Source organism: Bolinopsis microptera, chromosome 9, assembly GCF_026151205.1.
Source record: "Bolinopsis microptera isolate Bmic1 chromosome 9, MBARI_Bmic_1.0, whole genome shotgun sequence".
NCBI classification, from domain to species: domain Eukaryota; kingdom Metazoa; phylum Ctenophora; class Tentaculata; order Lobata; family Bolinopsidae; genus Bolinopsis; species Bolinopsis microptera.
Genome location: NC_087080.1, coordinates 10615127 through 10628645, shown reverse-complemented (window position 1 = coordinate 10628645; position 13519 = coordinate 10615127). Strand labels below are relative to the sequence as shown.

The following is a 13519-nucleotide window of genomic DNA, read 5'->3' as shown; positions in this document are numbered from 1 at the left end:
TAACGGAAATTCGGAGCGATCCCTTTCGGTCAGATTTAGAGATCTGAATGCCCTTTTATGGGGTTATATTGGAGAGCTTGGTAATGTAAACAACACAGCCCCTTTATCATTGTTACGTGCTGCGGACCTTGTGATTTTTACAGAACTGACCTAGTTTACTTTAAGTACACCACCTAACCCTATCTCGTGGACCACGAGATAACCTAACCCTATCTCGTGAACCACGACTGGAAACCACGAGTCGTGGTTTCCAGTCGTGGTTTCCAGTCCCCCTCTTTTCCTCAAACACAGAACCTTCCTCTTATTTTACCCTCTAATTATAAGTGGTTCTGAGAGGAAACTAACATGCAGGCAGCCTCTACGTCATATCATTACATCACACGATAATAACGGAAATACTGAGACACTTATTATTACCTCGGTACTCCCTCCCCACCTGTAGTAGTAGCCGCCTCCCCACCCCGCTCTCCCCGTACGATGTACCCGTGTAGTGCGGTGCCAGAGATTCGGTCCTGGAGTGCTCTCTAAACCCTCTAAATCATGTTTTAACCATGTGTTTACGAGGCTAGGTCTACTGCAGTTGAGGTGTATTATCAAGTGTTTATTGTGACTAATTAGTGTACCTCTAGGTTAACTGTGTCAAGTGTTTCGTGCCCTTATTTTACTCTCATGATCCGGCCCATTTTCAAAACGTGATCGAGATCCAACCCCCGGCTTCTAGGCTCTAGCTAGCCTAGCTATTTGCTGGTTCATAAAAATAATCATGACACGATCGCACCGGATGAAAATCTCCAAGTTTTATCTGACAAGAAGCGTTACTCACATTAACAGATCTAAATGTGATCTAATTAGAGTTTAACCTACAGTATACAGGAGTTAACAGGGGAGTAGACAGGCAATCCACAGATCAATCCTCTGTCACGTGACTTCTTAACTGGTAACACGTGACCTGCAACTGCACGTGGGCGAGCTGGTTTTCTGACCAGTCATTACTCTTGGTCGCACCGTGACATTACCCAGACACCGTCACAGTTACACTTACCCTGTGTACTCGGAGAACACCCGACATTGGGCGCACCACTTTTATACAGGACGAGGATCACGTGACTTTTCAGCAAACACCACGTGATCTGTGAGCCAGAGTAGGGTTAGTGGTGACATTGTCTTCCTTGTGGTGGAGTGTCAGGCATATTAGATTAGCCTTCTCCAGCAGTCAGAGAGAGAGAGAGCGGTGAAACTGGGAACTGTCCCTTCTACCACCACCTGCTACACTCACTACTACACTACTCCTTACACAGTGTTTTAGGAGCTCACGTGACATGATGTCACGTGTGTTGTCACGTGCCCTGTGAGAAAGCACACGTGTGATATCTACTGATCTGGATACAGGTGGCTGATGACTGTACTATCGAAATATATATATATCATGTCGTGCTGATTGCCCCTCCTAAGATACTGTTTCCCATAGTTCAGCTCACACTCAGGTAGCGCTAGCTAACATGTTCGAAATTGGATCCATCACATGTACACTACTGGGGACTTATCCTGGTTGGAGTTGTGGTGTAATTGTACGGGTATTGTACAGGGGACAACATATTATTACAAGTATTTGGGGTATCTTATGTTGTCTAATTTCTTGTAAATTGCAAATTAAGCGGAAAAATATTACCCCTTATTTGCTAGAATTACCTGAATTGGACAAGGTCAAGTCTCAAAGCTAAAAGTTATCTCCTACTGGCAATGAAATGAGTTCAGCTAATTGTCTCCCTCAGCAGCCTACTCAAGACAATCATTTTCAGTATGTAAGTAGGATGAAGTGCGTAAAACATTGTGATGCTGAACAATGGAACTTTGAGGAGGAACCTTCAACAGTCGTTTAGTTTAGTCTCTTAGACTTTCTTTAAACCGTACCTTGAACTAATTCCCTTTCTTAAGTAAACCGAACTTTCTCTTCTTATCATCCCTTCTCCGCAAATTCTATTTAGCTCATATAAAAGGCTAATTTCTCTCTTTACTCTCTTCTCAGCGTAACCAGACTCTAAACCAACCCTGATCTAAACCTACGTTTAGCATCCCCGGGCGACTAATTGATCTGTTTTTACCCTGGTGACAGCCAAACAAGACAAAACATCATCCTCTGATCATTATCCTTTTTTACAAAGAGGTGTTATAAAGAGGTCAATAAAGAGGTGTTGAATACTGTCCTAGGATAGAGGGAGCCAGTCTGTCACGTGACACACTGGCTTTATCACGTGACACACGTAATAATAAGCAAGAGATATAGCTACTGAGCCCTGAGACTGGCACCACCCGCTTACTTAACTAGATCATTCACGAAGACGAGTCTTCTTCTTGTCAGTAGTCAGTGTGCCAGTACAGTAATATGTAATGAGTGGCCAAAAAGATACAAAAAGTGAACTTTAAGAACTAGAGTGTAACGTCATGTTCGTGCCCTGAGTTTTTGCATTTTTATTTACCCAATATGCTGCATGTTACTGATGTGAAATGTGGCATATATGTAAAACGTGACAGATGTGAAATATTTCTCTCTCACACGCCATGTCTACAGCAAGTGTTTTTACCCTTGAAGCTCACCACACTGTTTACATAGCACATGTGTGTGGTTTACGTGTGTTTGAGGTAGAGACAGCGGGAGTTGCTCTGTGTAAACATCACGTGACCTATCTCCCACAGACGAATGTAGTGTGAGTGGGTATATTGCGTGTGTTAGCTCCCATTACATATGTGATTACTGTGCTAAATTCTATGTCTAGACCTTAAAATAGATCTGTTTTATGGCTTTAAAATGTGGTATATGTGGATTTAGTGGCCCGCCCGTTTGAGTATGCCCAGAGAAAACATGTCTTGGGTGAGTGATGAAGGAGTTTGTTAAAAAATCTAACAAACCATTTTCTTAAATCTAACCACCATTTTGTTTAACATATTCAGCACACTAAACATGACTTGAGAATAAACGGAAACTTGGAGACAGATTAGGCCATGGTTTATGTAACCAATTAAACATGGGTTACAGGACACAGTGACCTTACATGAAATAAATGCACTGGGCGCTACATATCAACACAATATTATTCAGTTCTGTACTATGATACAAGGAGAAATTATTTGCTGAAAAGAAGGCGACATTGTTATACATACCCTAAAGAACTAAACTTTACCGTTCAGGGTTGTTGATAGTTGCTTCTAACTCCACGTAATATTTTAGCTCAATAAAACCATAATACCATCTGAAATATAATGATAATAAGTAATGAACAACTATGTTATTAATAAAGACTGGACCACCGCTCTTATATATATCTGTACAATATATAGATATCAGTGACAAGTGATAATATGAAGGTTGCATGTGAACACATCCCGCCCTTATAATCCTTGTTAGTTGTTATAGTCCTGTCACACGCACAACTTATCATGATGTATTCTTCTCTTTCTCTCTCTCTCTCTCTCTCTCTCTCTCTCTCTCTCTCTCTCTCTCTCTCTCTCTCTCTCTCTCTCTCTCTCTCTCTCTCTCTCTCTCTCTCTCTCTCTCTCTCTCTCTCTCCTCTTTTCTCTCTCTCTACACTCTGAAATAAAGCTCGTGTAGTAGAAGATATTATGGTAGCTGTTGACATGTAGTTTGAGAGAGCGTGCTTGGGAAATATACGTTTGAAAGACGAATTACTGAGATCTGGTTAGCTGTATGTAAACCAGATTGTATGTAAACTAAACTGCTGGTTGGTAATTTAGAAGGGAAGATTCCAGGAACCGCTGAGTATGGTGGGTTTAGTGTACTGGATATGTTAGGCAGATTACTTGTTCTTACTTACCCGGACTTTAAGTCGGATATAATCCGTCATGTTGGGTAGTATTGACACTTGAGTGTGGTCTAATTCAATCTCACAAATAACATAACCGTTCCGTTTGTAGGGATCTGAGCTATGTGGAGTGATAAGGATGTCTGTTTATTGTTGTAAAAATAAGAACCTACCTTAAATATCTACGGAGGATTAACAAAAGGATCACTTTAATCTGTAGCCGTTCTTACAGTTGACTTATAGGCTGCTTAAGAGAATTTCTCGCGTATCTCATGACACTCACTAACCTACAGCATAATTTAGATGTCTGGTATCAAGAATATTATTTTACCGCTAGGAGAGGTCAGTATTGTTCTTTATTACATTAGAAAGTAGACGGCATGGCTGGAAAAAAACCGCTCCAAGAGATTTTCGACCGATTTAGAATTCGTTATGCAAAACACAAAATCTGGCTGTTCTTTATCGATGACCTAATTGAATCTACAGACACCATATCTTGATTCTTTTGTCATGAAATAAGCAAGGTCTCTTATGATGATTTTGTTATGCTGCTTGTTAGATTTGATGGAAAATTTCATGAATTGTTGACAAACTGTTTGGTTAGTCCAAAAATGCGTTTGGCTACTCTGTTGATAAAAAAACTGTTGTGATCAGACGATAGCATGTCACGTGATGTGATCATGACCTTGTTTGTCAGAAAGTGGTGCAATTAGCGAAAGTTCACGGTTTTAAACAGCAAATTAAAAAGGGGATTATTTATGACCAGTTGTGGGGAAAAAATCTGATACCAATATCGACCATTCTCGACTCACATGGTTGTCTTAGAAAAGATTCAATCACATCCTGATTTATACTATTTGACAAAGTTAGTACCAGTCCCATCTCAATAACTCTCACCAAACACCGCCATTACGTCTACCTAGTCTCTTATGTCAGCAGTTATCATGTGAATAGCGGTGGAAACTCTGGCACCCCCAGTTCTTCCGCCACCTGCTGATATGCTCTTTTGAACTTCAACTTTACGTAAAGCGCGGGGATAAATACGTGATAGGTGGTGCGCCAATCATAATGCGCGCGGTACGCGCGCATATATATATTTAAATTTCTATTGTATCGATCATTGAATATTATATCCATGCCGGAGCTGCATGCTGTCACGTGACACGTACAATGTACATACTACATGCACCGAAACAGTGCATGGTAATTGTGTGTTCAAAATCTAGCGCTTTCAAATCGGGAATTATACCAAATTGTACAAACATTTTAATTCTAATGTTTCAGTGACAGTTGTGGAGTCAGTGTCAGTTGAGATTCACGGAGAAAATGTCTACTCAATCGAGTATCAGGCGCTACAATATTTCCTGTTTATAGAGGATAAAGAAGCTACGATATCATGTACGGTGCAAGGGACAGATATTGCCCCTGATATTACTTTCAAAAAGGTACATATTGCTAATAACCATTTATATTTTTTATAAACTTGTTTTTATCACTCAGTCGTATAGTAACAGTATTTTCTAAAATGTGAATCTAGAATTCACTAGCTCTTTTTTTGGAATATTGTTGAATAACAGAAACTTCCGCAGGAGGGTCAACCCTTAAACACGGTGTTACCCGAATCTCTATATAAGATAGAGAGAATCTCAGAAGGCCAAACCCACACACTTTACCTCAGAATAGATGCCAGTAAGTAACTTGCGAATTAATCTCTGTTGATTACTCCTCTCTGTGATTGCAACTTTAGCACTTTTTACAACATCTTGTATCTGCACAGTGATTTGTGTCAGTAAAATAGTTGATAGCTCCTCCGTGATGGCGAGTGTGAGGTTGGTGTGACGTGTAGTGAGAATCACAGCATTCTTGAGGAGTGATTAACACTGGATTGGTTGCCATGGTAACATTACATTGCCCTGGCAACCATAAAGCACGAGTGTGATTTTTGAGCTAACTTTTCAATAAAAATACAATTGCTTCAGAGCATGTTCCAATAAAACGATCAATACTGTTTTTTCAACAAAAAATTAAGCCTGTTGATTTATTGCAGCTGCACTTTTGCTATCTTTTGCATCTGGTGGAGATTGACCAGATGCATACTACATAGTTCAAATCTTTGAATCAACATTGTTCTACTTTTCCGGGCTTTTTACGGTAATTTGAAAGTAAATACAGCAATCTATTTTGTATAAAGGTTTTATTCGTCACTTGCCATCGATCGTTCCATTAAATTTGGTTGGTAACTAATTTAAACAAGTTTTGATAAAACAAAAAGCTCGGCGTAAGTAAAGGCGCTTTTGAAGGGCGCGCGATGCGCGCTCCTTCATGCCTGCGAGAAGGTGAAGTGAGACGGGGCGTGGCGCTAACAATTGTCTAACCATCCAGTGTACACAGGTGGCTATACCAACATTGTGGGCAACTGGACTTGTGAACCCGGGCAGAACATCCCTCCTGCTCACTTCAAAACACTCTGCACTAGTGAGTTTTAATTGTTATGTTATCTTTTAAACGAATTTCCTAATAACTATTTCGATTTTAACTCTTTACTCGTCGAATGTTGAGACGTGTTTGTTAAAAGTCATTTATAAAGCTTTGAAACTTTAAAGAAACATCGAATAACCGTAAAAGGATCGTAAGAGTCGTGTTCAATAAATAATGAAGAGCTGTGCCCACCTTCCGCTGACAAGTCCCTTATCACATGTGGCCCAACCTCTATACTAGTAACCCCTTAGGTAAACCCGACATTACGTTCACACCAGAGCTGGTGCAGGGAGTGGCGAGAATGGGCACTACCATAACACTCAGGTAACTATGACACCCATCATCAGACTCTATATTTGTTGTGACCAATTTACCCAATTCGTGAGAATTATTTAAAAGGGGCGCTCCCAATTCAAATCTTTGCATTGCACTATTTTCATAGTTTTGGATGGACGACAATCCCACTCTATAGGATCTACTGTATATAATGATAACTAAGGAACCTTTGTGCATGTTATTTAAACAACCTCTCTTCAGCTGTAACTGTGACTCGCTAGATGCTCTGAGTACGGGCAGAGAGTGGAACTGGTTCATTGATAACGCTACACCTGCTGGCTCTAAAATTCAGTACGTTTTTATTTGTAGTAACTAGGTAGTAACTAGGTAGTAACTAAGTAGTAACTAGGTAGTAACTAGGTAGTAACATTGATAACGCTACACCTGCTGGCTCTAAAATACAGTACGTTTTTATTTTCTTCCTTTCAAGTATGTGTTAAAACATTTTATTTACAATCAAAATTGAATTATAAAATTGGAAAACTATGAAATTATAAAATACCAACATTAAAACGTTAACTTCATCTTAATTAACCTCCTCAGTTACACGGGGGAAGGCAGTGAGACGGGATACCCCACTAACCAACTTGTTATAGCTGACCTGGACGATCTGGACTCGGCTGAGTACCGGTGCGGGTGTATCGTGGGGCCTAACATACAGTTTACTAGTAACGAGGTTCAGATGTCCGTCATGAGTAAGTGAAGAGATAGCAAGATTCCTTTAATAGTTAATATCTGAACAGTATTTCTTTTTCGGCTGCTTTTTGTCATTTGAAATTAATACGATTATTTAACAGCATGGGCAAAAGGGTTACAATTTCATTTTTATTATTTCTTCAATTTACTTTTAAAATGATAAAAGTTAACCCCTTATTTGGTTAATCTTCCTATTCGACCATCCACAAAGGCAGATCTCTGGTGGGTGGGAGTTGCCGCCCTAAAAACCGTCATTCATGCGCAAACTCTCAGTAGCAGATAACAACTTTACCAATTCTCCCAGGACCACCGGGTGTACCGCAAGATATAATACAGGAAGGAGCCACTATGGATTCCCTGTCTATAAGCTGGAGTAACAGTGATAATATGGGCGTGGTCCTCGGGTATCAGGTAACTTAAAGTTTGTAGATTGGTAGTAACTAGGTAGTAACTAGATAGTAACTAGGTAGTAACTAGGTAGTAAATAGGTAGTAACTAGGTAGTAACTAGATAGTAACTAGGGAGTAACTAGATAGTAACTAGGGAGTAACTAGATAGTAACTAGGTAGTAACTAGGTAGTAACTAGGTAGTAACTAGGTAGTTACTAGATAGTAACTAGGTAGTAACTAGGTAGTAACTAGGTAGTAACTAGGTAGTAACTAGATAGTAACTAGGTAGTAACTAGATAGTAACTAGGTAGTAACTAGGTAGTAAATAGGTAGTAAATAGGTAGTAAATAGGTAGTAACTAGGTAGTAACTAGATAGTAACTAGGTAGTAACTAGATAGTAACTAGGTAGTAACTAGGTAGTAACTAGGTAGTAACTAGGGAGTAACTAGGTAGTAACTAGGTAGTAACTAGATAGTAACTAGGTAGTAACTAGATAGTAACTAGGTAGTAACTAGGTAGTAACTAGGTAGTAACTAGATAGTAACTAGGTAGTAACTAGGTAGTAACTAGATAGTAACTAGGTAGTAACTAGGAAGTAACTAGGTAGCAAAGGAAGAAACTTGTTAGAAACTTATGTTGGAAAAATAAAAACTAGAAAAAATGGGGAGGCCGAGGGGTTAATAATTTGTCGCTCACCACAAAAATTGAAATGTTTTCTCCACATTCCTTTTCCTCATAACCTCACTCCTCCAACTCAGATCTCGTACAAAGAAGCTGCGGGCTCTGCGTACCGTGAGGTTAAGACTGGATCAGAACAGCAGTACACTCTTGAAGATCTTGATGCACTGACCGACTATAATATCAAGATAGCTGCTTCTAATAACGCAGGAAGTGGCTCGTATAGCGAGATTGCTACTCTCACAACTTCTCAACCTAGGGGTACGTGTTAATATTGGTAAAATAAAGTACGAACCAAAATAAACATTTTTTGATTGATGACTTGACGTTTCTCCCGACTCTTTTGTTACTTTTCGATGAATTCCCAAAGGATATCGAATTTCGATGATCTTTGCTTTGTAAATGATTATCTAATATTATTATCTTATATTAAATCTCCGATTACGACTGCTCACCGTGGCGCAGACACCCTATAATAAGACCAGTTAAGTTAACTTCCAGCTTTCTAATTCTGTTTTTTTTCAGAGTCTAAGCCGTTCATAATAAAACCAAGACGACTGGTGTACGACCAGGATGAGAATCTCTATCTAATTGACGCGGGTGTTGGAGTCGATATCTCTCTTATCTGCCAGGTATAAATCAAAATAATAAATAAAATATACAATAAATAAAAGGTTATTGATCATTAATTCAACTGTATAATCTTTTGTTAAACTTGTGAAGTTTACGAGTAAAAGTCCTGAAGATTGACGTCTTATTGAATATATCACCAGGTTAATTCGTATCCGGCTTCAATCGTACAGTGGGGACTTGACGGAGCAGAACTTGCCACAGAAATATCAAATGATCTTCCTCAGAACTACGGCAGAAGCGTTCAGACTATCTCTAAATTTGAAACGGTACGTCAATCTCCGAACAGAGGCAACATATACGTGCGGTGGGTACGGAATTGCAATATTGACCTCTTGCCGCATTTTTTCGCATCATCAGCCGGTATTCGTTCTATTATATTTGTGTATTGCCATTGGTACCGCCGCGCTGTGTAGTGTGTAGAGCGACATGACCACAACTATGGTAATTGTTTTTTGGCGCCCCTGTGTAGTAAAATTAAACAATAGAGTGGGCTGTGGGCCCCGCTGTGGTCTCTGATGTGGGTCACTGCTGTGGGCCCACTGCCTCAAATAATCTCATCACCAGCTTTGTTCTGCAAGTGCGGAGTCGCACTATTTTCAAAGTATTACACCTACGTCCTACACGTTACTTTTGTCTCCAAACTATATTGTATCACAATTGAGACACAATGTTCAAAATGATATATGCTGCTAAATAAGACGTACCCCCCCCCCCCCCCCCCCCCCCCCCCCCTAGTGGTTCAAATTAACGTAATATTATTACAGGAGTATGTGCTGATAGTGCGGGCATCCAGAAAAGAGAACAGTGGACTGTACACGTGCACTGCTTCCAACACTAAGGGGCAGGAAACACTTACTTTTAAACTAAGGGTAAGTAGTACTTACTAAGTAACTTCCAACACTTTTGTAGTTCTGTTATTATAATAATTGATTTCTCCCTCAGTAATTAAACCACCAATAAATTACGAGTTAAAAGTTGTCATGATAGCAAGGTAAAGTGTGTACAACAAGTTGAAATATAAATTTTCTAAATCACCAGATGTACTAAACGTATTGACCTCCTCCTCCTCCAGGTTAAGGATGAGGAAGTTATTGATGACGGTGACTCTCAAGAAAACAAAGACCCTGATGCAGGCTCTGCGTCACATTCCTCACATTCTTATCTTCTCTATTTGCTATCACTGACTATCACATTAGTTCCTTATCTCCGCCATATGTTATAGAAAATATCGGTTTGTAAATAACGTATTTCCCGTATGTTTCTCCGTTGAATATTTTTATGGTGATGTAGCTGCAGTCTGTTCATTTGCGAGATTTTATACATGATTGATATTATATCTAATTTAATATTTTGCAAGCCAGGCGATTGATTTTAAATGGTTAAATGATTAAAATTTTATGGGATTCATTTATATCGAAGAAGAGATTCTGTTTCAGCTGACTCCACGTAATGGTCATTCTCTCATTTTAGAGATACTGTTATTATTATACTTAAACTACAGTAACCATTTGTATATTTTTATTAAATATTATAAATATTACTTTTATCACTATAAAATATTGATAAAAGACATGTCGGTGAACACATTGACAAACGATATTTCCGAGATGGAGGAAGATGGATACTATTTTTGGATGAATATTTTGTAGTTGAACTTAATGTGTTACCGTTTTTATTTATAATAATTGTATGGAATTTCTAACATGAAGGATTTGTGACTTATGAAATGCACTCTAAATTTAAACAGATTAATTAACACAAGGCAAGTCACGAATTCTTCCTGCTGATATGATTGTATTTACTTTTTAATTAAAAGTATTTACATAACCTTTGTGTATATATGTTGGTAAATTATTAAAAACAGCTCAAATTTTATTGAGCTTTATGATTAGCGATCGTTTTTATTTTTGATGGAAGGCGCTGCAACTCGCTACATTTCAGATGTTGAAGCTTGATGTGAAGATATAAATGTTATTGTCGCAGAGATTTGACGATCTATTATTTTAGAGAAGATATATTTGTGTTTTTTCTAGAACTTCCTAGATTTATCATTATTTACGGCTCGGACTTCGGAGTTATGTGCTGGTGATGCCGTTTCCAAAGATATTTTGTTTTTTACTGGGAAATCTGACATTGAAATACACAAGACTAGATACACGCATTTTCATAGATCCGAACGAAGTACAGTAGGATAGGAAAAATAAAGGTTAAACTGATAAAATTGGGAGAACGTTTTATGATAACAATTGAATCTTGATAAGTTATTAAATTTAATTTTAAGCTGCTCGTGGCGGTCGAAAAATATTGCAATTGTTTTGATTTAGGTTTTATGTATGTAGCTGGATCCTGTATACAGTTAGGCGGTAAAGAGTTTTTCTGTGGATTGTGTAAATGTAAGCGAAATATCAGACACGATATTTTTGCTATTTGCTTTGATAATCGTAATCAGTTGAACTGATTATAGAATTATGTGGTAAGATTTTTCTTTGCTTTTAAAATTTGATATTGGAATATGAGAATTAATCACTGACATGGGGAGTTTGAATCTTGGTCTACATGTAGGAATAGGATTAAAAGCAAATATGTGAGTACAACTACAAGGATGCATAAAGTGGTCGTCAGCTTAATTTTTAACCGGTGATAACTCTTAAAATATTTGTTCCAAGACCGTCGACGACGAGCGTGCTTAATCACTCTACAGTCGATCTTCGAGATTGTTCTAAAAGGGCCCCCAGCAGTTGAAACCAACTAGAATCGATGTATTTTCGGACGCTGATTCCGAATCACCCCCATGACATAGGGTTAAAATGCTCCCCTAGCGAGATATTGGCGATATGACCGTTATATAAGCTTATAAGGAAGTTAGTCCAATTTCTCGTTAGGGTTAGGGTTTCATCATATCACATATGCTTTTGTTAATGATTGGGTTAGCAGTTAGGGTTGGGATCAGATAAGACATTGAGGGTTAGGGTACAGTTTCGAATAGTCGTTCAGACTTCAGGGCCAGCTAGAGAACGGGTTGAAAAAGTCACGTGACAGTCGAGTGTATAGTGATTAATTATCATCCCGTCGATGAGGCCAACTCGGCGCGCGTCTTGGTCATTGGTTTGACGGATGATACCCGTCTAAATTTCTTCGAAGTAGCGCGCGCCGTCCATTTAACAAAATAACATTAACAAAATAACATCAACAATGGCAAATGGACAAATCTGGTATGCTATGAACCTACAACTCAATTTTCCCCATTAATGCTGATGTGGAGTTATTCTGGAGTTAAAACATAAAAGACTTCATATAGTACAGTCAAATCCGTCTTTTTGTCGGACAAAATTCGCAACAAAGCGATTTTAACGGGATATGGTCGGGACAGGTCCCAGGAATCATTCCAGAGAGTTCCCAAAATCCTCGACTTCAGGAAAATCCACAGTTACCACTTTTTTCCACCTTTTTACCACTTTGGTTTTCCGCAAATAAGTCACGTTCTGAATATCCTAGAAGATTCTAGTTTAAAGCATTGTGTTTAGAAAACAAAAAAGAACAACCTTTTCTTTAACAACTTTTTCAAAAACAAATTATTTAATTAATTAATTAAATAATTAATAAATTTTCAAATATTTCAAAAATACATTTTCATAAAAAATGTTCACAATTACATTCCACGTATATTGAACTAATTTTTATGAAAATTTTGAAAATTTTCACATACAATATTTTGGACTTGTAAAATTTTCGAAATTTGTAAAGAAAAACCACTATTTACCACTTTTTACCACATCGAATCTCCGCTAATGAAAAGACTTCTGAATGGCGTAGAAGGTTCTAGATTGAACCAATGTGTTCAAAATATGAAAGAGGACAACTTTTTATCTAACAAACTTTGGATTAGATAATTAATTAATTAGCTTATTCGATTATTAAACAAATATTTAAAAAATATAAAAATTACTTTTGATCAAAATATTTTAAAATTACATATCACATTCCCACCTCTTCTCCTCTGGACAACTGATAACATCAACGGTACACTGTCTGCTGAATTCCAGAGTTTTCTCGGTGCATTCCAAGGTGACTGTCTGTCTGGATGCTTGTTCACACTTGTCTTAGCGGGTGCCTTGCGTGACCTCCGTAACAGGCTTGAAACTGCAACGAATAGGCCTAACCCACCTATCACCGATATTGGTCTTCCACTTGACAGTGAGTATGCTGATGATATCGACTTCAATGATGAAGATGAAGACAATTTGAGGGAGCTGTTGCCTATTGCAACAGAAGTCCTTAAAGATTGGAATCTCTTCGTAAACGAAGACAAAACTGATTTCACTCATGTGTACTTAGCTGAAAAGGGAGCTAAAGACGATCAGGGTAAGCCAATTGCAGGGAACGAGCTCTGGAGAAAGAGTATCACGCTTGGCTCCATGCTTTGTAGTAAGGAGGACATCTCTAGAAGGATATGTCTGGGATATGCCGCGTTTAACAAATACAAGAAAGC

General features: G+C 38.4%; 1 protein-coding gene across 2 annotated transcripts in view; it reads left to right on the top strand.

The window, feature by feature from the left end:
- The window catches only part of LOC134821342 (cell adhesion molecule DSCAM-like), a 113030-nt gene extending 101470 nt beyond the window's left edge, over positions 1–11560 (top strand). The window contains exons 3-14 of one of the 2 annotated variants that reach the window (XM_063832084.1): positions 5103–5263; positions 5408–5507; positions 6210–6293; positions 6548–6620; positions 6834–6923; positions 7176–7327; positions 7633–7739; positions 8478–8658; positions 8923–9029; positions 9171–9296; positions 9795–9899; positions 10103–11560. In XM_063832084.1, coding sequence (XP_063688154.1) covers positions 5103–5263; positions 5408–5507; positions 6210–6293; positions 6548–6620; positions 6834–6923; positions 7176–7327; positions 7633–7739; positions 8478–8658; positions 8923–9029; positions 9171–9296; positions 9795–9899; positions 10103–10252 — 1436 coding nt within the window. In that variant the 3' untranslated portion in view covers positions 10253–11560. Of the gene's footprint in view, positions 1–5102; positions 5264–5407; positions 5508–6200; positions 6294–6547; positions 6621–6833; positions 6924–7175; positions 7328–7632; positions 7740–8477; positions 8659–8922; positions 9030–9170; positions 9297–9794; positions 9900–10102 lie in introns of both variants that reach the window. The other variant, XM_063832083.1, reaches the window with a different exon arrangement.
- The last annotated feature ends 1959 nt before the right edge of the window (positions 11561–13519 follow it).